Here is a 21,212-nt window from a genome sequence, read left to right as displayed (position 1 = left end):
TTTTACCAATCGAGATAATAATGTAAAATGGCTATTATAGAGATCAGTTTCAAAGCTGATCTTTCAAGCATTAGCCTTTCAACAAAGTTCTGACAAAAAGTCAACTTGAAACTATTTACAGTGGTCAATTTACATCATCAACTCAGTCAAAGAAACCAAAATTACCTTGTTATACTCCCCTACTGACACAGAACCACAGTTTCTTTCAAAACTGACCCCCTTTCCTGTGACATTTGGTTGTTTTCTCTGAGTAAAAGTAACAGTCAGTGTGATGAGGAGATATTGACAGGAGCCATTGTAATTGTGATTGTAAGATGTTTCATGTTTCAATGCTAGCTTAGAAAATTTCCCTGAAATTATTATTTTGCTAGGCTTCTAAGCTGGTTGAGTGTTTACTATTCTGAATAATTTTTATTGCCTTATTTAGTTGGTAACTTTTCCATTCCTTGTATATTTTTAATGCAGGCAAATAAACGATTGGCTTTTGTAGTTCTGAAGCAAAAAGAATGATTGATCAAGGGTGTAGCTGATGAGGTTTTGGAGAGAAAGTGACCACACCCATAATTAAGGAAGAGAGAATAATTAACAATCATGAAAATTCTTGGCAACTCTCCAAATGCTAGCAACACTTTACTGTAAGACCCCATCTAGAAAATTCTTCATTCACCCTTGCAAATTTAACCTTCAATTCAAATAAACGTTATCTTTTTAAAACCTCTTCCTAGGCAGTTTTTTTTTTTAAGTACTTTACCTTTTAGAACAAATCATTTAGGTTTTCTGTAACTAAAGTTTTGGTTTTGAGAGTCTGAAGTCTTTGAAGGAAACAGTGTACCACTCTCGTGATTTACCCACCGTCGATCAGAACACGATCGTGTGACTTTTAAAGTGAAATTGAAGAATAAGGATGTTTTAAATATCAATGGTCACGCGAATTCATATACGGGACCTTCGTCCGTATCACTCCATAGGGCTTAGCTGGAGTAAAGTCAAAGTTTATCGCATTTGTATTTATTTTCATTGCAAAACTTTTCTATATGACATTCTTAAACAAAAACACTTCAAAACTTGCGCTATGCTTTTGATAGGTTTCCAAGCCTTTTTGCTGTTTTTTTCTTATTTCACTTTATTTTTTTTTAGGTTTAATTTCTCCCTAACTTAGCCCAACGAAACAAAATAGAGAATGTGCAATTTCTTTGTTAGCGGCACCTGTTCAGCAAGAGAAAGTTTACTGCGTTACAGTAATTTCGTAAACGTGACTTACAACTCTACTTTTGTTTTCAATTCCACATCTCCGATTACCTCAGTGCCACGGTTTTCTGAATATGACGGCATTTGTGTGCGAAGTTTGAATATTACGTTAACGCAACGCCCTCGAAACCGAAAGCTAGAAAATATCTGTAAAGTCTGTACTCGTCAAATTTTAAGCTTCCCGTAAAAGATAATTTATGCATGTGTTCTTTATGAGTGCAGGTCAAAAATAGCCAAAACAAGAGGGATACGAAACAATGATTCACAAAATATTTTGTGCAAATAATCAACATGTCACTTCGATAAACGATTAAATGAATTTTACTTCTCACAAACAAACAAAAAATGGTTTCAGACACTTAATCGACAATGTCATTATATGCACACCGCGCCATCATCAGCATAATTTTAATGATTAAATTTGTTCTGAAATATCATTGTTGTCTGTCTGTGTTTTTCATTTATTAAAACGCTTGATCGTTAGTCTTGTATTTAACAAAGTAAATTCGATATAATACCTAATCTCATAGACTAGCCGTTTGCGTTTTGAGTTACACATATCATGCGCTTATCGAAAAAAAGCAAACAAGATGGAAAATTTGATACAAACCCGTTTCGATATACAGGGCCCTTTTAGAGTAGGCCTTTTTTGGGGGGGCCGTTTACATGCAGTAAGACCGCAATGTAGCTTTTCCTCAAATTTTTAACTTTTTGTCGACTGTTCCGTAAGATAACAAAGGAAATTGATTTATTTTCGAATTTTTAACATGTAAGAAGATTTTTCTGGTATAAATACCACGATAAAGTAAAATCATTGGAAAGCACATTGTGAAATACCACTTCAAAAAGCCTGCCATTTATGTGCCGGTATGCTGCGTGCGCATCGTTAGGGGCCCTCATGACGTCACGTCCTCTCTCCTGTCATTCAAACACGTGCTGACTATAGATGGCTGCTAGTGTGTGAAAAGCATTGACCGTCGGCAAGCTGAAAAGGCGGTAATTTTCTACAACGTCAAACTTCGTCAGGCAAGCCCCAGCAACACGTGGAAGTTTACAAACAATCTCAGAGGCTTTAGAATTTTTCTCCAGGGCGGCATGGTATCATAGAAAGTGTTTTGGCGCTGTTGAATGGCGCAAACTGTCCGGGTCCATGCAAGCAACCGTGGAACAAGCGATAGTCGCCTACAACATCCCAATAAGGTGCCTACATCGAACACGGAACACGCTAATCATCATTTTAAATTTCCCTCAACGGGCGGAGATTTCTTCCCCGAAACGAGATACCGCGAGAATGGTTCTGCTAGTGCACTAGTCTCGCAAAATCAAGATATTTTGGAAGAGTTACACGATTATATTCAGGGTACTGAAGATCCGACTGACAACAATAATAAGGCAAATTCCTTGCCCAACAAAATGGCGACGTCGAACTCAAGTGGAACGAACCAACCAACGGCGAACGCTAATGGATTTCAAATGTCCATGAATTCATCTTCGGGACTACCAAACAAGAGCGGACCGCTAGGTTTGGGAATGCCCGCCTCCGTTCATCTAAACAATCAACTTTCGTCAATTCTCGACCCAGGAAGTACCTCGGCAAGCCCGGCCGTGCCGTCTAGAAATCTCAGTGAATCGAACCCTAATCCCGCAAATATGAAACTTCTGGCATCAAATCAACCAAATTTATCACCACAAACCCGGTACAATGAATTCAACTCGAGACAGGAAATGCTATTGCGAGACTATCGCGAAGTTCCCATCGCACCTAGAGCGCCGAACTCAACCGAACAATATGGCTCCCAACAAAGGTTCATGTCTGCGCAGAGTGAAAATCAACATAAAAGAGGGTTAAATTCCCAATCAACAAGCGCTTATCATCCAAATTATTACTCTCAGGAATCGAGCGCGCCTCAAGCTGGGCAAAGAGCGCCCAACTCGCAACCAGATGAGAGAAACATGATCACAAATCAGCATTTTCAGTGGCCGAACAGACTGCAGACGACGAACCATTGTTCGTCAAATTTACCAACAAATACTTCACCCGGCCCGCCGATGAGTCGAGCACAATTGCAGGTAAGAGGGGATTACTACCATACAGAGATTGTTTACATTTTTAGGTATTTTAAGGCGTTCGCCGTTCATTTGTGGGGAGATTGTAGGGGTAACTAGTCGCCCAGTAAAAGCAGACATACGTTTGAAATATTTATCATCAGAATATTCATAATGGCGGACTTGAATTTTGTGCGCGGGCGATCGTATTTCATGAACGGGATAAAAACCGATTCGAAGTGAGTTGTAGCGCTTAGAAGGAAGATAGTTTCGATTCCATAACGTACGAGTTCGAGCCGGCGAAGATATTTTTTGTGTACAGTTTTCTATACAATTTAAACTTGGTTCACCACCTGTGAAATTTATCTACCTGCTCGTCTGATTGGCTGTGAAAGTGTCAATTTATAAATAATTGCAGACAGCTTCAGACATAGATCACTCATTGGCCTCCAGTGGATTAATCTGGAGAACATTTCATTGACCTTTCTTTGTAGAAATGTGAAGGGTTACTGTGTCTTTGTCTTGTTGCCTTTTATTGTCTGTCTAAAGTGCTATTGTTACATCTCGGTTTGTTTGATTTTCATTTAAAGCTAAAAAATGAAATTGAGTTATTGTTCTAAATAGTGCAATTCATTTCAAGGCAGTTGTATCTTTTGTTTTGATAACTACTCTACCACATGATTACAGTGATTTGAACCTCTGGCTCTTTTCTCCTTGCAATGAACCTGTTTCAATTTCAGTCTAGGTGGCTTGTTAAGTTGTTGGGTTTTTGATCAAGCTAGTGATTTACACAGTTTCCGAAACAGTAGTCCAGTTTCAAAATAGGTAGTTATTTTGCTGAATTTTATTTATATTGTTGTATTAGAGTACCACTGAATACTGCAAAAAATTTTTCTCATCCTTGAATTTCCTTCACACAAACCACAATTTGCACTACTGTGTTTTTAACTATCTTGTGCTCTGTTACCACTTTTAGCATGTTAAACATTTCTCTCAGTAGTCTTTGTTAATGCATAGGCCAATATACAAGTACAATATTTTCTATTTGAAATGCATGATATAAATGAACTCTCCAGCATTGTCCCATTGAAAAGGAAGCACATGAAGCAATTTCAAGTAATAGCAAAGAAGGGAATGGTTTACACATTAATTGTGGCTTTATTTTTTCTTTACTTAAAAATATTTACTAATCACTTGCAAAAGTTTTTCCTTTAGTTATATTGTTGCAAAGATCTGTAGTTTTTATGCTAAGTTAGTCTACTTCGATGCTGAAAATTCCAAGTAACTGACAAAAAAGGGTTATGTATTTAGCATTTAAGGGGTGTGATGTACATGTAGATTGCTATGTATTTTAATTGGTTACCTTTTCCAAGAGCAAGTTTAGTTTTTCAATCTTCTGGAATCTTTGAGTATCAAGAGAAGGATTTTCATGATGTTTAAAATCCAAGATAGTATTGTTAAGTACTGCATGCTTTAAAATACAGGGTTACTTTTTATTATAGGATGTTGGTTATTGCTAAGCTTGTAGTTTGACCCAAAATTTTTCTCAGAACAAATTTTTTTGAGCTAGTCTTACTTTTAGTTTCCTTGTGACAGATTTATTATGATGGTTAGCCCAGTGCAAAAATCAAGAGTAAACTTTGTTTGAAAAACTTAGAAAAAATTTAACTTTCTAAACTTTTTCCTTGAAAAACATCCAAGGTACCCTGCAAAATACTATAACTGAGTGTCACAAATGAATGTATTTAGTATATTCCACTTTTACAACCAGTACTAATAACTTGAAATTTTTCCTTAATTTTTCTGTAAAGAAAAAAAAACCATCTGTTTCAGTGAAGTTCCTCTTTAGTTTTGTCTGCATATGACTTCCGATTCGTTGATTTGGCTATAATTTGAACCGGGACCTATTTAAGAACTTAAGTACTTGTTATTCCAATTTTAGAGCAGCAAACACCTGGTGTCATCAACTTAGTTGTTTTGTCTAAGTGACATGTTTGCATCCTTTCACTGATTTTCATACATAAAGTTGTCCAGCTGTGTTTTGAATTGGGCACAGCTTTCTCTGAAGGAGAAGCTTTGCACTGTAAACTGCACATAACAAGCTGCTAGATAGGAGTAGAAGAGTAATATAAATACAGTAACTTCTATTTTTCCATTTTTTTTCTTTTTGGCCAAAAACTCAAATATTGATTTTAAGTAATATTTCCGATGACCTTGAGGCCATGCACTTTAGTCTAAAATTCATCTTTCCCTCAATAAAGTTTTAAACTCACTGATGTTAAGTAATTTGTTAATCTGGCCAAAAGAGATTGTAATATCAAGTAGACATTCAGTATACACGGTATATTGGGTAAACTAAGTCCACAGGGGTAACAATTTGCCTAGATATGGCTTTGACTAAATGATTTTAGGTATTGTAAATGGGGAACAAAGTGTGTCTACCTAAATATCCTCTTAAAAGGGTTCATTAAAAACATTAGAGGTGTAGCTGTAACATGGGTTTGAGATTACAATGTTGACAGTAAATTGCTTCTTGGATGTAATGAAATTTAAGTTCATCAGTCTTGTTTGTGCAAAATGTTCCTGAAATTCCCCAAAATAAATATGTTTTGTGAACTTTTGGAACTCTTCACAATGGCCAATTTATATCATCAACTCTGTTGATAAAACCAAATTATCTTGTTATACCACCCACCAAGGTAGCACCACAGTTCCTTTAGAAAACCACTCCCCTTATTCAGATATGTATTAGTTGAAGTACAATAGGGAGAAAAAATAGCGTCCATTGTTAGAAATTTTAAATGCACTTCTGTTGCTCTTATTGCTTGTAGCTAAAGATGATGACAGTAAAAGTATGATAAAGTTTTCTAAGAGTGGGCTTGTTTGTTCTCTGACAATGCAATTTTGAGGTTTAAGAAAGTGCTGCAACACATTATTCCATCTGTTTTCAAGGTGGACCATATCCTGGACAGGTAAAACCATGTTAGGCTCAGAGTTAACCATAAGCCATACTAAATTCAAATTAAGTTTAATTTGAATGTATCAAAGAAACTCCTTGTTTTGAACCAGAAGTTTAACTCCATGAGGAAAACAAAACTGAGCTCAGGAAAATCAAGTGCCTCACTTCTAGTTTTCAGCAACGTTTATACAATAGGTTTTTGACAAATCATGGTTATTACTGCAAAGTAAGTAGTTTTACCTGAGCTACATAAAAGATGAGAGTTTGATTCAGACACAGAACTGAGAATTATTTCAGTTTTGTTTTGTTTCAGACGACAGACTGAATCAGCCAAAATAAACGCAGCTTAACAACAAACAAGTAACCTGATTGCAAAATATTTTATTTTAATAATATGAATTGGGATTGATTTAAGAGAGGTTATCTTTAGAACCATCGTATTTCTTTGATAATATTTTTCAAGCCATGTAGTTATTTCAAGGCATCAGAAATTATTTCAGTTCAGTATCTGAACTGATTCCAAAGATTATTCTTAAAGGATGACTTTGTCATTAAAGAAAATTTCTGTATGCTATCATGTTACCTGTAAACCTCTAAGAATACATCAGTAGGTGGCTAGTAACTAATAAGTATAGAAAACACTAAATGTTTTGTAAATTGGCAGAGAATACATCTTCCTTTTACTTTTACTGCATTCCCACCATGGGTTTCATTTAAAATCTCTTGCAAGTGGCAAGTGTTTGTTTTGAAAAGTCAAGCAATTGGAAAGAAAAAAATGTATGTTCCCAACACCAAGAAAATTTTGGCTTATAGAATTCTCTCATCAAACCTCAGGCAAACCTAATCAGAGTATTAAGTGTTTGTTAAGTATTACTAAATTTGGCAGAGAAATGCCCAGTGGATAAATTTTCCAACTTCCAATTAAAGAACTTTACGTTATGCCTAACTTAACATAATTTGTCAAGTAGTGAACCAACATCATTTGGGAGTTGCCTTACATGTAAGAAGAAACTCTTCACATAAGAAACTAGTCAGTGGAAATTTTGGGAAAAGTCCTGACTAGGAGAGCTACATTGAAGTCCAGTCAAGATTGTAATCAGTCAGGGGGTATTTAGGCACAGCACAAGGATTATCCTCATTATCATCCAAAATGCAGTGCAAGAACATATACCCTAAAAATTAAATTCATTTACAAATATTTCCATCCATTTGCCTTATTTTTTTTTCTTTTTTTTAAAGACCAACATTTACATCAGTAATTTGGAAAACTAGATTGCAGTGCCGTTTGCTTCTTTTTTCAATTTATATTTTGACAGTGTTTTTGCAATAAGGAATCTTTTAATTGGCTCTGTTTTACTTCAAGCTCTTTGCTGTCTTCAATGTGAAGATGCATGAGTGCCTTCAACCCTTTAACTACTAAGAGTGACTGATTTGTGATTTCTCCCAACAATACCACCCTTGAATCAAACAAAAAGGTGATGAGAATTAATAAAATGATCACCAATTGAGGAAGTTCCTCACTGATTGACAAATTCCACTTTTCATTACCAGAGGGAATGAACAGTGCAGTGAATATAAATACAATTTTTAGGGTGTAAAGGGTTAAATTTAAATGAAGGTAAAAAAGAATGATGGAATTGTCCCCAATTTGGTCCAATGTATGCATTGTTATAAAATTATTACTATTTTAGAATTGCTTTTTCCTGAAGTAGAGTAATAATTTGGTAGTGATTTCTCATATGGCCTTAGAATTGGCCATTATGCTTGTACGCTGATAGTGAGGTTAATAACCCTAGACCTTTTCACTCTATTTCAGCAGCAAGGACTTCCTCAGCAACAGTCTCCTTACATGATCATGGGTGGTTCACAACAACAACAACCACAACAACAACATCAACCACAATCCCAACAAGCTGGTCCTCAACAATCATATGCATCATATATGATGCAGCAGCAGCAGCAAGGAGGAATGAAGGCAGGAGCTTTGCCACAGTCCCAGCAATACTATGGCAACATGCCCCTGGGCAGGCAGGTTGTCAGCCAGGCAAGTCTCTCAGGACAGCCACAACATATGGCTAATCAAATGCAGACACCTCCACAAGACTATTCAAGCTTTCAGCAACAGCAAATGCAACATAGATTTCCCCAAGTAAGTGTGCATGTATACTATAAGTGGAGCATTATTCATGAAATTTTTATTTTCTGTTGCAAGTTTGATCTTTCAACGCTTAAAATTAATTAGTGAAACTTGTTAATTGTATAACAGGGTAATTTAGTATTGTCAACTGAGTTTATAACATAAATTGGTTATGGTAGATATTTTTGAAGCTGACATTTTTAGTGTTAGCCTTATGTCTGGGTAGATGGTCCATTTGCTCAAACAAATGACTAACACACTAAACATCAGCTTCAAAACTCTTTACTATAACCAATTTGCATTATCAACTCAGTTGATAACCAAATTACTCTGTTATACTCTCCCAATGATACAGTAGCACTGTTTCTTTAGAAAGTTACCTGTTTTGTTAACGGTCTATTCTGATTGTGCTGGTGGACTGGACCTCTTATTAGAAAGATAACCTACTTAATCCTATACACCCTAACATCAGCATCCATATTCTCTTTACTCTTCACAGTACATTTCTTTTGGTTCTGACAGTAAGAACTCTTTGAACAATTGAATTTTTTGCTTTATTCTTGTGATCTCAATGGTGTGGTTCAGCATAGTTACTGTGAGGGTTTAAAGAGTTGAACAATCAGAAAATAATTCAAATTTATAGCCTTTTCTCCTCTTTTTTTTGCCAAGATAGTTAAAAACAAGACCGAAATTCCCACATTTGTGTGGTGAATTTCTATTACATTTACTTTTCAACTTTTACTGACATTTGCTCCTCACTTCCAGCCTCAGTTTCAACAACAAATGTCTTACATGGCTCAACAGCAACAAAGACAATTGCAGCAACAGCATCAACCATCATATCCTCAACCTCCAACTGGAATACCAAGGATGCCATCCTCCCATCCACAACCAATCCTCCCCAAACCAGCCTCAGGGGACATGTTTGGCAGCTCTGCCGGCATGAGATACTCCAGCAGTAATGTAGGAGACAATCTTCCAGGTCCAGATTTTCCCTCCAGCAGAATGACCGATCAACAACAGCATGGAATTCCATCAGCATCCCAATCATATGGCAACACACCAATGGGTCGTATGGGCTCCTCTTCAGAGATGTTGGCTAAATATGGAAGTAGTCAAGGGGCATACCAGCGCAATAATCCTCAATCTTTTCCAGTGTCTCTTCATTCCCGACATACACCTTCTCCCAACATTACTTTGGGTTCACCCATGAGAGTTGTTGCAGATGGTAAGTATCAAGTATTGATTTAAGCGAACCCTCTCCATCCTAACATTAATCGAGCATTTACATTCTCATCACTGTCCTCTTTACATTTCCTCTGGTGCAGATGAGATTTTGATTGGCAATCAGGAACTTCTGAAATTTGTTGTCCAAAGTGCAAGCCCCAGATTGGACATACTGAATAATAATAATAAGCAACCTTTCAAATCTGGCCATGTTGAGTGATAGAATAACACTTGCAGCTGTAGTTGCCTGAATATGAGTGTTGATAGTGAACACTGGAGTCATGAAATGAAATGTGATGAAAATGGAATTCAGACTTTCTCATTGAGTTGTCTGCTTAATGTTAATGTCAGTAAGTACATAAATGCAATAGAGGTTTCCCCTGAATATAATTCACTTTACTGAGAGTGAGATTTTAGAACTTGAGCACACAACAAGAACCCAAGTTGTTCCACTGAGAATGGCCAACCTAATGATTAATTTTCCCCCAATTTTGGTTTGAAGGAACTTCTCCATCAGTTGGTATGCCCAATTTTGGCACAGACAGCCCAACATCTACAGGAAGTTTGCCCACTTATCCTCGCAGTAAAATGCCCCCTCCTTTTGGAATGGCAGGAACTGCAATGTCTGGCTCTGGAGTATCTGGTAACAGCCTACCTCCAGCAAGTGTGGGAGGCTCTACAGCTGGATCAGCTGTGGGTGGAACGGCTGCTGCAGCTGCTGCAGCAGCTGTTCTTGAAGCTGCTAACTCTGGACCAAGATACCCTGGAGCAGCACAAGGTCCTGGTCCTCCCTTTGTTAGTCCTCAGGAGATGATGTTGAGTAGTAAAGGATCAGAGAACATGCCTGCTTCAGGGATGTCCCCAATGCAATTGGGTTCTATGATGGTTGCAAATGTTCAAACAGGTCAGCCTCAATGTTTTGACCCCTTGCATTGAAATTGTTTTGAATAACTGATTGGTTAGCTATCTCTGAAATCAAAACAAGCTCAGGGAAGGAAAAAAATATGAAAGCATAATTCCAGGGTTAATAAAGCAATTTACAATTGAGTGTCAAAAGTATTCCTGTGTTGCGTTACTTTTACTTTATATTGCTTTGCAATTGGTCTAGAAAACTCGGGCTATTTTCTCCACTAATCAGCCACAAAAGTAAAACCAATAACAACTTGGTCACTGGTATTTTCTTATGCTTTTGGGAGTTTGGTTGTTTTTACGTTTAGTTCTCACTGGCTCTTAACCCTTTAACTTCCAGATCAAATTTGTAATTCTCCTCACTTTCAATCGTACAATTCTTATAATGTTAGTTCAGAGAATTTAGTATTGGATCAACTAATTATCCCCAAATTGATACTTTTCTTTATTCTCATCACTTATCTGGTTGATATTGTGTTGATATTGTAAGGAGAAATTCTGTCTCAGTCATTCATGGGAGTTAAAGGGTTAAAAGTATCTTCTTTTCTTCTGATTTGTGATTGTGGTTACTTCAGTTTTAGTTTAGTGACAAAGTACTCTAAGCAGAAAGCATTATGTGGGCTCACTTTATTCGATGTCTGATACAACATTTGTTGCGCATGTAGCCATCCCATATTTTTTCTGATAAACACAATGTTGAACAATATTGTTTGATCATTAGCAGGGGCTTAAGAATTGAGTTTACACTAATTTCAAAATAATTTTGATTGAAGTACGTGTAGAGTATCTGATAAACACAATGTTGAATGATATTGTTTGATCATTTAGCAGGGGCTTTACAATGGAATTAACACTGATTTAAAAATAACTTTAATGGAAGTATATGTGAAGTGGTCTTCTAAACCTTCTGATCTTGCCTCCCTGTAGGCCGGGTACCATCTCCAACACTTAATGAACTTCCAACAGCAGAGGATGTGGAAGCCATGATTGAATCAATGAGAGCAGAAGAAGCTGGACTTCCAACTGATAATGACAACCAACAGCAGCCACCCTCTCAAGGTTCTGCTCCTCCATCTGTGGCATCGCTGCCTACAACAGTAGCATCCTCTCCATCACAGCCACAAGGAACCCCTGTAAATGGTAAGACTTAAATTTTTGTGCATTTTTAGTGTCCTAGGTGGCCTAAGTGAAGAGGAACTTTGTCTTGGGAGCTACTGTAAGGTGTCATAGCAAGTCATAATTGTTGTGCACCCTACTCCAATGGAACAGCTTTAATTTGATACTTCTGGAAGAGATCATTTTGAATGAAGCTACCAGTACACTGCCCTTTTACTTTCATCAGACTCGCTGCATTTTGCTGTAGCTGTGTAGCTGGGGGGGGGGGAATATCTGCAGTGTGCCAACAGCCAACCTAGAAGGAGCATGTACACTGTTAATAATTTTAGCAATGTTTGTAAGAACAGCTTAACATATGATTTATTTATTGCTTTTTAGGCCCAAATAGTAACACAGATTCTCGTGAACTTACTGGTTCCACTATGGATTTGACCCCTGCTATAGAAAAAGGGGATTCCCCTCCCTCTGCCCCATCGTCACCTCTATCAAATTTTTCTGGCCTTTCCCCTGGAGTGTCTCCTTCAGGAGTTTCCATTACATCATCATTTGGTAACGCTGAGATCGACTTGGATGAAATCAACCCTTCACTTCCAAACAATTCCATCTCAATGGTTAGTTTATGTTTGTTATATTATTGCTTTGTTTGCCATCTTGTGGATAGCCTTACAGGGAAGTGGCTACTGAACAATGATGCTCAGTTCCTTTTGTTCTTGTTACAAACAATGATCATGTTTGAAGTCAACAAAATGAAAATTTTTTTTAATGGTTTTCTGAGAAAGGGGAAGATTTGTTCCACATACATTTCTTGTTCCAATTGCATTTCTTGTTCCAGTCAAATTTTGTGAGGAAAACTAACCAGAACCATTAAAAGTTTTCAAAAATTCTGTTGATAGCATTTTGTTGAAAACATGGTGTCTGTGAAGCATCAAGGACTGAAGAATTTCCTCTGCACAGAATCCTGCACCTAATTTTGATGGCCTGAGCTAGTTTTTATGTAGACACAGGGAATATAATGCCACTTCACACTTTCCTTGCCATTGCATTTGGTCATGCACCTGCTGTGCTTGTGCATGTGTGTGCGTTTGTTTGATAACGGGTTAACAGGCTTGGTTGAAAAATGTTCTTTAGTATGTGCCATCATGCTGAGATCTGCATATTTTCTCTTCAAGATCCCAATTCCAATTGATTTTGACTAATTTATGTTTTAATTGTTAGTCCTCATACCAGTTTCCATCATCCAGACAGAACCAACAGCAATATGAGAAGGTATGCATTTTACTTCTGTTCATTATTACACTACTACACTATTACATTTCACTCAAGTTCACTATTTTCTGTGCTATTGGAATTTTTCAGAATGTTAATTTATTCAGTAAAGTTTTCCACCAGGAGCTTGGCAGTCATTCTTGTTCACCATTCATTGTCACAATTGCAGGCTCTTGTGAAACATCGAAACTTTGTGTGGGTTGGATCTTGGTTGTTGTAGTGGTGAATGTGCTCTCCTGAGCAGTTCATTGCAATTTTGTCGAGCAATCCCCCACCCCCTTCAGCCTCTAATTTTTCCTCCCACTTCAGGGATGTAGATAATAGCCGGAAGCCGGGAAAATTACCCGGCTGTGAACTCAATTTTTCTGGCTGTGAAGCACTACTTCTTTCTCTAAAATGTTTTTAAATGTTGTCAGAAGATTGTTTTTTATTTATTTCATTTGTTTACACCTTCAATTCAAGGTATAGCATGCCAAAGGCACGCTAGAGTGGGCCTTTGGCCCAAATACCCGCCTATCATTGCAAGATTCCTGTCTGTTAAAAACTTTAGCTACATCCCTGCACTTATCTTATCAGTGTTGAATGGTGCCTCAATTGGAGGCTCATAGCTGGGCTGTCAGGGTTTTCAGTCATGTGATCAGTACCCTATCTGGGGTCGGGCAAGAGACAGTGGAAGCTCCCTAAATAACTCAGGTAGCCTCCTTCCATGCAAGTGAGACAGTGGGTAAACACTCTTTGTCAGCAAAATAAAATACTTTACTTTACCTATCATTTCTTTGATAACTGTTGTGTGATTTCTTAAATTCTTTCAGTTCTCCAAGTTGTATGAACTCTCTGATGAACCGGAGAGGAAAGAGTTTCTCAATAAGTATCAGGCTTTCATGAACAGTCAAGGTAATGAATATGTGGTCACCATTAGTACAAATGTACTCTTGAAAACTCTTGGAAAACTTGACTATTAGTTCCTCTATATCATCAGTGAACAATGAAGTGAAGTTTGAGTAAAGGGGGTAAGTTTCTAAAGAAACTTTGGTGCTGTGTCAGTGGGGGGTATTATCAACTGAGTTTATACTAAATGACTGTGAATATATGAAAATCATGTAAATGAACTGCATCCCATATGAGGGCTCTTAGAAACTCATTTTAAACTTAGTTCGAAGGAAGATTGTGTCATGCAATGTTTCCTCAAGGTCCCTCACTACTTTATTCTTTTACACTCTAGCATCAGTATCTATATTCTTCCTACTCTTCTTCTTGGTACAAGGATTATTTGTCTAACAATGGAAGCTTCGTCGGGTGGTGACCATTTTCTTTTATTCCTATCACCTTTACATTTGACTTGAGGATTACACTGAAAGGAGAAATGAGAAGCCAGTCACTCTTAGCTGGTAGGGGTTAGACTTCTGGTTAAGATTTTGATGTTGAATTTATTGTAAATAGGTACACAGATCGCCCAAGTTCCGGTAGTAATGAGGCAGCCGCTGGATCTTTTTAAGTTCTACACTGTTGTCCAGGAAAGAGGTGGTTTACAAGAAGTAAGTTTTGTAAAACTGCTGCTTTTTGCTGACATTTTTTTGTTATTTATTACCGCCGTGCTAACGTCATTACCACCATACCATGGTGGTAATAGAGACTAGAACTTAACTTAGAACACCACTCTGCTCAGAGGTCAACCTCCGAATTTTTTGTGGAGATAAATTGCGTCAGAGTGTATAGTGTATTGACAGTCCTACATCCAATAAACTGCAGCATCCAATCGAAGAGCTGAAGGGTTCGACCTTTCCTTTTTTTGTTTGTTTGCTCGTTTTTAAATCATACTTTTAAATACAATCGATACTCATTCTCTCTTTGAGAGTCCTTATTTCCATGTATCATTTTTTCGAATCAGTGCTCTTTCACGTAACAGTATGCTAAACTTTATTTTTTTGTTCTTCATCTTTGTATAAGGTGGTCAAAAGAAAACTCTGGCAGGAAGTTTTAGAGGCCATGAACCTTCCAACAGATAACCCGAATGTAGTGAACCACCTTCGTAATCAGTACTCCAGATATCTGTTGTCGTACGAGATGAAATTCAGTAAAAGTAACTCCATTGACGACATTAAGATTAATCTTCTGGAAGGTTCGGGTATTCCGCCCCCTAATGCAACAGTCACTTGCTCAGAGGCAATCATACCAACCAACAGTTTGACGCAGACCTCGAGAGCATCTGACTCCACGCCGATTCACGGAACCTACAGCTCGATGACAAATGACTCTGTTCCCAATTTACCTCCAAGCTACAGCGGGAAGGACGGATACCCTGAGCCCAGCTACGACACCAACAAAATGTACCCAGAATTTAGAGAAAATTCTGGAAGTTTTCCAATGAACCCTCCCACGCCTTCCAGTCCGTTTGGAATGCCTCAATACCCTTACGGTGGAGAGAGAAGGAGCAGTTTATCAAATCACCCTCAAAGTGGAGGGCTCCCTCCTTACATGATGTCTCAGCGTAACATGTATCAGGGCCCTTCGTCCCTGTCACAATTCTATCAGCAGTCGAACTCACAAGCAGGCCATTCAGGGACGAACTACCAGCATGCGCAGTACCAGCAGCGTTCAAGCCCGTCATTGATGGGATCTCTGGCATCAACCCATTCCATGGTGCCCAATGCAAGCTCTCAAGATAAGGTGCACTCGTTATGGGGTTCTCAATACAGCCCATCAGCAGAGCCAGAGCACATGGTAGATTACCCACCTGGGGCACACAACAGACTTACGCGTTCCTCCAGCGGACCTCAATCTCAGTACTCCCCTGCACCGCCATATGGCTCTTACCCAGGCCGCCAAAACCAGTATTCAGCAACACCACCATATCGCCCCAGTCCTTCGCCGTCTCCTTCGTCAAGACAGCCCATGGCACAGGCACCGCCACTCCAGGCTTTGCCAAAAATGAAGTATCCTGTACAGCAAACTGCACATCCACCATCACAACAGCAGTCACACCAACAACAATCTCACACGTCATCGATAAAGAGAGAGATGCCTTTTCCAAACGACTGTGTTGAGGCCACAAGGCCTGTGTTCACTAAGAAGCGCAAACTCACTTCCAGAGATTTGGGTATGTTTTTGTTTGTATGTTTGTTTAGTCTTACTTGACGCAAACATCAAAAGATGGAGAGGAGCAAGTCATTGTCACCCTTTGACCTCTAAGAGTGACTAGCGTCTAATTTCTCCTTAAAATACCATCCTCAAATTTCATATTAAGGTAATGAGAACGAAGGAAATGATTACCAACTAAAGAAGCTCATGATTGCTAAACAAATTCTCCTTGTCAGCACCTTAGAATATAACATTGTGGAGAATCTGCATACTGATGTTTGGTTAAAGGGTTTAGCCTGCTTTTCAGTGTTAACCGTACTCTTGGTGTTATTGCTTTTCACAGCATATTGTCTTGACTATCCGCAATTGGTTATTTTGGTTATTGTCTTTCACAAAAACAGGTCTCAAAAAACTCAGGGGAAATATCAGTTTTGCTTCGAGACTTTTTGATGTTTTTTTAAACTGTTTCAATTGAAATGAAATAGTAATTGATGCTTTTCTCTCGCCTCTGTTCTTGATGATGATCATTTCATATCCCTATAAGCGCTAAAACGGTATGCCGTGAAAGCAACTGATAACAACATGGTTCGGTTACCAAAGAGTAGCAAGGTTCATCCTTTACATTCTAACTTCAGTATCATATTCTCCAAAATGTTCTCTCTACATTTCCTAAGGTGCTGACAAGGAGAATTTTGTTTAACAATCAAGAGCTTCTTAAGTTAGGGATCCTTTCTTTTCTTGGAGTCTGGATTCAAAAATGCGAGTTGTGTTTGAGTTCTCGTGCCAGACCCCCATCTATCTCAATTCTTTCATCGTGTAGGGTTATAAAGGGATCAGTCTCTTTGTGCTATGGAAACCTGGGAAAACCGCAGCCAGATTGGCCCTTAAGTTCGTAAGCTGACTCGAACTGTTGTTAAAGCTTTTATTTTTTTTTCCTAGGCCCTGTTGAAGCATGGAGGGTAATGATGTCATTGAAATCCGGCTTGTTATCAGAGGCGACCTGGGCATTAGATACCCTTAACATCCTGCTCTATGACGACAACACGGTGCTATACTTCATGTTATCGCAACTGCCGGGTCTCCTGGATAACCTTATCGATCATTTCCGACGTTATTTGATTGACATTTTCGACACATTTGTCGAGAGTGAGATCAGCGTTGGTTCGGTGGTTTTACAAATTGCGCGAAAGGAGGAAAACGAGGAAAAGATTGAAAAGTTAAATAGAGCCGCAAAAAATAGTTTTACCGCTCTGTTGGTAGCATCCACGTTTGATATTCCAAACGATGGATTTCAAAGCGGATCCGGCGACTGGCTCATGGGAGGTGGAGACACCACGCGTCATATTCAAACACACCTTGGCTTCAAGACGAGACCAGAATACTCGACAAAGGTAATTCATTGCAGAGAAGAAACTGAGTGCATTGAAGATGTAATTCTTTCCGAAACTGATGAAAATTGCGAAGGAGAGGTAAAAGCTGAGAACGAGAATACAAATCAAACTGAAAGTGACGATGAGAAATCATTAGCCGAGTGTAAAGATGACAATTGTTGTGCAAACGAAATGAAATGTGATGGGAATTTTAGTAAACTGAAAACCGAACTGCCCTCTCCTGTGGTAGAGGAGGGCAAATCAAAAGCTGACATTCTTGTTAAAAAAGAGAAAGAACCATCACAGGAGGAATTAAAAACTCAGGAAAATGATAAGTTCAACAGAGAGAGTGAAGTAGAACAGTTTACCGCGCGGTTAAAAAAGGAACTGGACTTAGACCTGGATTCTGATGAAGAGGATACGGAATCGGACGCTTATATTCGATCAGTTGTTAGTAAAATAAACGTGAAACAGGATGCAGTTGTTGAAGAGCAGTCGTGCGGCAAGGAAGATGCACCTTTGTGCCTAAGAACTGAGAGCCAGGACGCCGTGTCCCGGCGCTGCCTTTGTGTGTCTAACATTCTACGTGGACTTTCCTTTGTTCCGGGAAACGACGCTGAGATGTCGCGTCACGCAGGATTGTTACTCATCGTTGGGCGGCTTTTACTTCTTCATCACAAACACTCCAAACGTGTTCCCTACAGGCATTCCTATCTGCAGGATGAGATCGAGGTGGAGTGTCCCAGCGACGATCGTCACGACTGGTGGTGGTACTGCTTGGAAGGTCTGCGTGAGAACGCTTTGGTGATAACAGCCAATGTAGCCGGTCAGTTGGACTTGTCTCTGTATCCTGAGGCCATTAGTCTTCCTCTGTTGGACGGGCTTCTCCACTGGTTCATCTGTCCGTCGGCTGCCGCTCAGGATCCCATGCCCACAGCTACTCCAGGTACTTCCCTGTCCCCGAGGCAGCTGGTTCTTGAGGCCTTGGCGAAGATGAGCATCTTGGAGTCTAATGTTGACATCATTCTTTCCACTCCGCCGTTGACGCGGGTGGACGAATTGTACACCATGTTGGTTCGACTTGTTGGCGAGAGAGACAATCCGGTGACTCGTGAACTTGCTCTTGTCTTGCTGTCCAACCTGGCACAAGGAGAGAATTCCTTCGTTGGTTTCGGCGACAGCAAGGCGTGTATTTCAATGTTGTTGGAATTTATCGAGGATGCAGCATCCAGCATGAGCGCATATTCATCAGGTAGTGCCCTGGCGCAGGCCGGCTTTCATTCGGAGAGCTTTTGCGGTACGAGTGTGGACATGTTACGTCGGGCTGCCTCGACGCTAGTGTGCTTGGCACGCATACGCTCCAACCGTGCCTTGTTCTTACCGTTTCAACAGCGGATCTTAAGGCTGTCTGTTTTGCGGGTTCTGGACAGTACAATTACCAACCATTTGGCGGAGATTCTCTTCTATTTATCCAGATGAAATGCGGCGCGTGCGCCCTCCGTCCCTGGCGGTGTTGGCCTCAATTCCACTTTTTTTTTTTCGTTATGGTGAAGCAATAAGAAACAATTCTTGTTCTCCAAGAACGTATGAGAAGTTTCGGTTGTCGTTTTGTATATGTAATTGTGACCAAGCCAGTGTAAGTTTGACTTCTGTGTTGTAAAATGACTCGAAAGTTGTCTCGTCGTGGCGATAATTCGCTCAATGTTGAAATTATGGTTTCATTTTTTTTCTCTCTCTCCCTCTTGTGACATTAATATTTGTTCCCTACTTAAGCATTCTTCACTCGAAAGAAAGCGGAATAATCAAATTTTCACTTAATTATCCGTTTTCCATGTTTTTTTTTGTTTTTGTTTCGTTGAAAATCGTGTTTCGTACATCATATAATAAGGACAACTTTCGTCTTGCGGCAACAGTATTATTGGTAGTACAGGAGTGCGATACAGACATCTATCACTGATTATTAACCAGCTGTATAACCATTGTATGATATGTAAAGTTGAGTCCGTCCACAATATATTAAGTATTTCTGGAAAAAGAGCTTTTTGTAGATTTGACAAATAAAGCAAGGAAGCTAAATTTTACATTTTTGCTATCCCTGTAGAGATAACGTAAAAGGAGGCCAGGTATTGTTTGATATGAAAAAAAAATTACGTGTAAAAAGGGCCTCGTAAGATAAGTATGTAAGAAAAGTGTTACGTTAGGTAGAATATATGTTGAAAGGAGATATTAAAATGACAGTTTTTCACAGCTTCGTGTGTCTTTGTGAGTATTCACCCGTGTACAAGGCGTTTGTTTAGATCAGCACTTCTGTGTTACACAGTTTATGTTGAACTCGAAAAGTAACAGTAGTTCGCGCAGTGTGATCTTTTAGACGAAGGGAGTCCCGACGAGAGCTGTTACAAGTTTTAGCGACGCACATGACTCTAATAAAGACCTTTGCTTAGGTTAACAAAACGTCAGTTAACGACAAGTCAGACAAGATAGCTTTACTTTCCAGAGCCACCCTCATTCTGAAGCCAGTATCCTTCGGATTTTGTTGTTTTCCCCGTTCTTAGCTAGGCGCTTTAGCAATCACTGCGGTTAAAGTACCTCTATTCTATTCGCTTACAATTTGTTTGACTTTTGTTTTCTTAGTTCCGGTATGTCTTTTTGTTGTTGTTTTTGATGATGTTATTGCTGATGTTAGTTTGATTCTTTAACATTTGTTCGCAATACCTAGTGAACTGCACCTCTTCTGTACTAAGGTCTGGGTACGAGATTGACAAGACAGCAGGCTTAAATCCAGACCTTCCACGGTTAAGCAAATCAACTAAACAGGAGGAAACTGGGTACAAACGCAACACCTGACAACAACTGGAATTGAAATAGTGACTTTATTTCACTCTTGGCAAGATGTCTGATTAGTTAAGAAGCTCCTAACCTATCCTCGTTTTGCAATACAATAATTCGAATTGCTTTTTAGAAAAACTGCACGTTGATATTCAATATCCTTAATTCTCTTAAATAGATGGATAAATAAATAAATATTGAATACGATAAATCTTTAAAGCTGTTGTGATGGCTGCAATTTAGAGGCGATGTGTCTGCTTACTTATTTCGTAATTAGAAAAGGGAAAAAAACACGTTGATCTTGTTGTGAGAGACTTTGGCACAATGGAGGTAGTTAAAAGAACTAGAGATTAAATTCTCGCCTCTCGGAGATGACTCGGCATCTGACTGAGACTTTGATAAAATTAAATTTGTCATAAAGTAAAAATTTTTATAATCGCATGATTTCAATCTATGAGACAAGCGAGCGATCTTTCTGCTAATCACACTATTTTTTACTAAAGAACATAATTGCATGTCCGTGAGTTGGACGCGTTTGTTGCCTAGCTAAATATATTTCCTAACAGCTTGAATCAGATCGTCGGCTTTGTCTAGACACTCCTTCAAAATAGCCACTGAAGTGAAACATTAAATGAAAAACGTTCCCTAAAGAGCGTCCTGGTCCAGATTGTGCGTACCTGCATATGACTGTGCGTACCTGCATCTACCTGTGCGTACCTGCATCTGACTGAGGTTTTGATAAACTTAAATTTGTCATAAAGTAAAAATTTTTATAATCGCATGATTTCAATCTATGAGACAAGCGAGCGAGCTTTCTGCTAATCACGCTATTTTTTACTAAAGAACATAATTGCATGTCCGTGAGTTGGACGCGTTTATTTCCTAGCTAAATATATTTCCTAACAACTTGAATCAGATCCTCGGCTTTGTCTAGACACTCCTTCAAAATAGCCACCGAAGTGAAACATTAAATGGAAAACATTCCCTAAAGAGCGTCCTGGTCCAGATTGTGCGTACCTGCATCTGA

At 38.8% G+C, this 21,212-nt stretch overlaps 1 protein-coding gene across 2 annotated transcripts; it reads left to right on the top strand.

Annotated features, from left to right (window-relative positions):
- Positions 1–1,559: 1,559 nt before the first annotated feature.
- On the top strand, positions 1,560–19,603 carry LOC113671786 (AT-rich interactive domain-containing protein 1B). Of its 2 annotated transcripts, none has more exons than XM_027188041.2 (11): positions 1,560–3,318; positions 8,073–8,402; positions 9,156–9,618; positions 10,120–10,521; positions 11,454–11,666; positions 12,021–12,253; positions 12,858–12,908; positions 13,721–13,802; positions 14,349–14,443; positions 14,856–16,005; positions 16,926–19,603. In XM_027188041.2, exons 1-11 carry the CDS (start codon positions 2,377–2,379, stop codon positions 18,833–18,835), a joined length of 5,871 nt encoding a protein of 1,956 aa, XP_027043842.2. In that variant the 5' UTR covers positions 1,560–2,376; the 3' UTR covers positions 18,836–19,603. The 2 variants fall into 2 exon arrangements, with proteins under 2 accessions (XP_027043842.2, XP_027043840.2); XM_027188039.2 differs by having other exon boundaries at positions 8,070–8,402.
- The last annotated feature ends 1,609 nt before the right edge of the window (positions 19,604–21,212 follow it).

This window comes from Pocillopora damicornis, chromosome 8 (assembly GCF_964200805.1).
Source record: "Pocillopora damicornis chromosome 8, jaPocDami1.2, whole genome shotgun sequence".
NCBI lineage: Eukaryota > Metazoa > Cnidaria > Anthozoa > Scleractinia > Pocilloporidae > Pocillopora > Pocillopora damicornis.
The sequence above is the reverse complement of the archived record's forward strand: the minus strand, read 5'-3'. Positions and strand labels throughout refer to the sequence as shown.

What these genes read in the sequence shown, in the direction of transcription:
- LOC113671786 (XM_027188039.2), top strand. Translation starts at nt 2,377, where the DNA reads ATGGCGCAAACTGTCCGGGTCCATGCAAGCAACCGTGGAACAAGCGAT. An exon ending in TGAGTCGAGCACAATTGCAG is followed by an intron (nt 3,319 to 8,069) that starts GTAAGAGGGGAT and finishes ACTCTATTTCAG; the next exon opens with CAGCAAGGACTTCCTCAGCA. An exon ending in ACCAACAGCAATATGAGAAG is followed by an intron (nt 12,909 to 13,720) that starts GTATGCATTTTA and finishes AAATTCTTTCAG; the next exon opens with TTCTCCAAGTTGTATGAACT.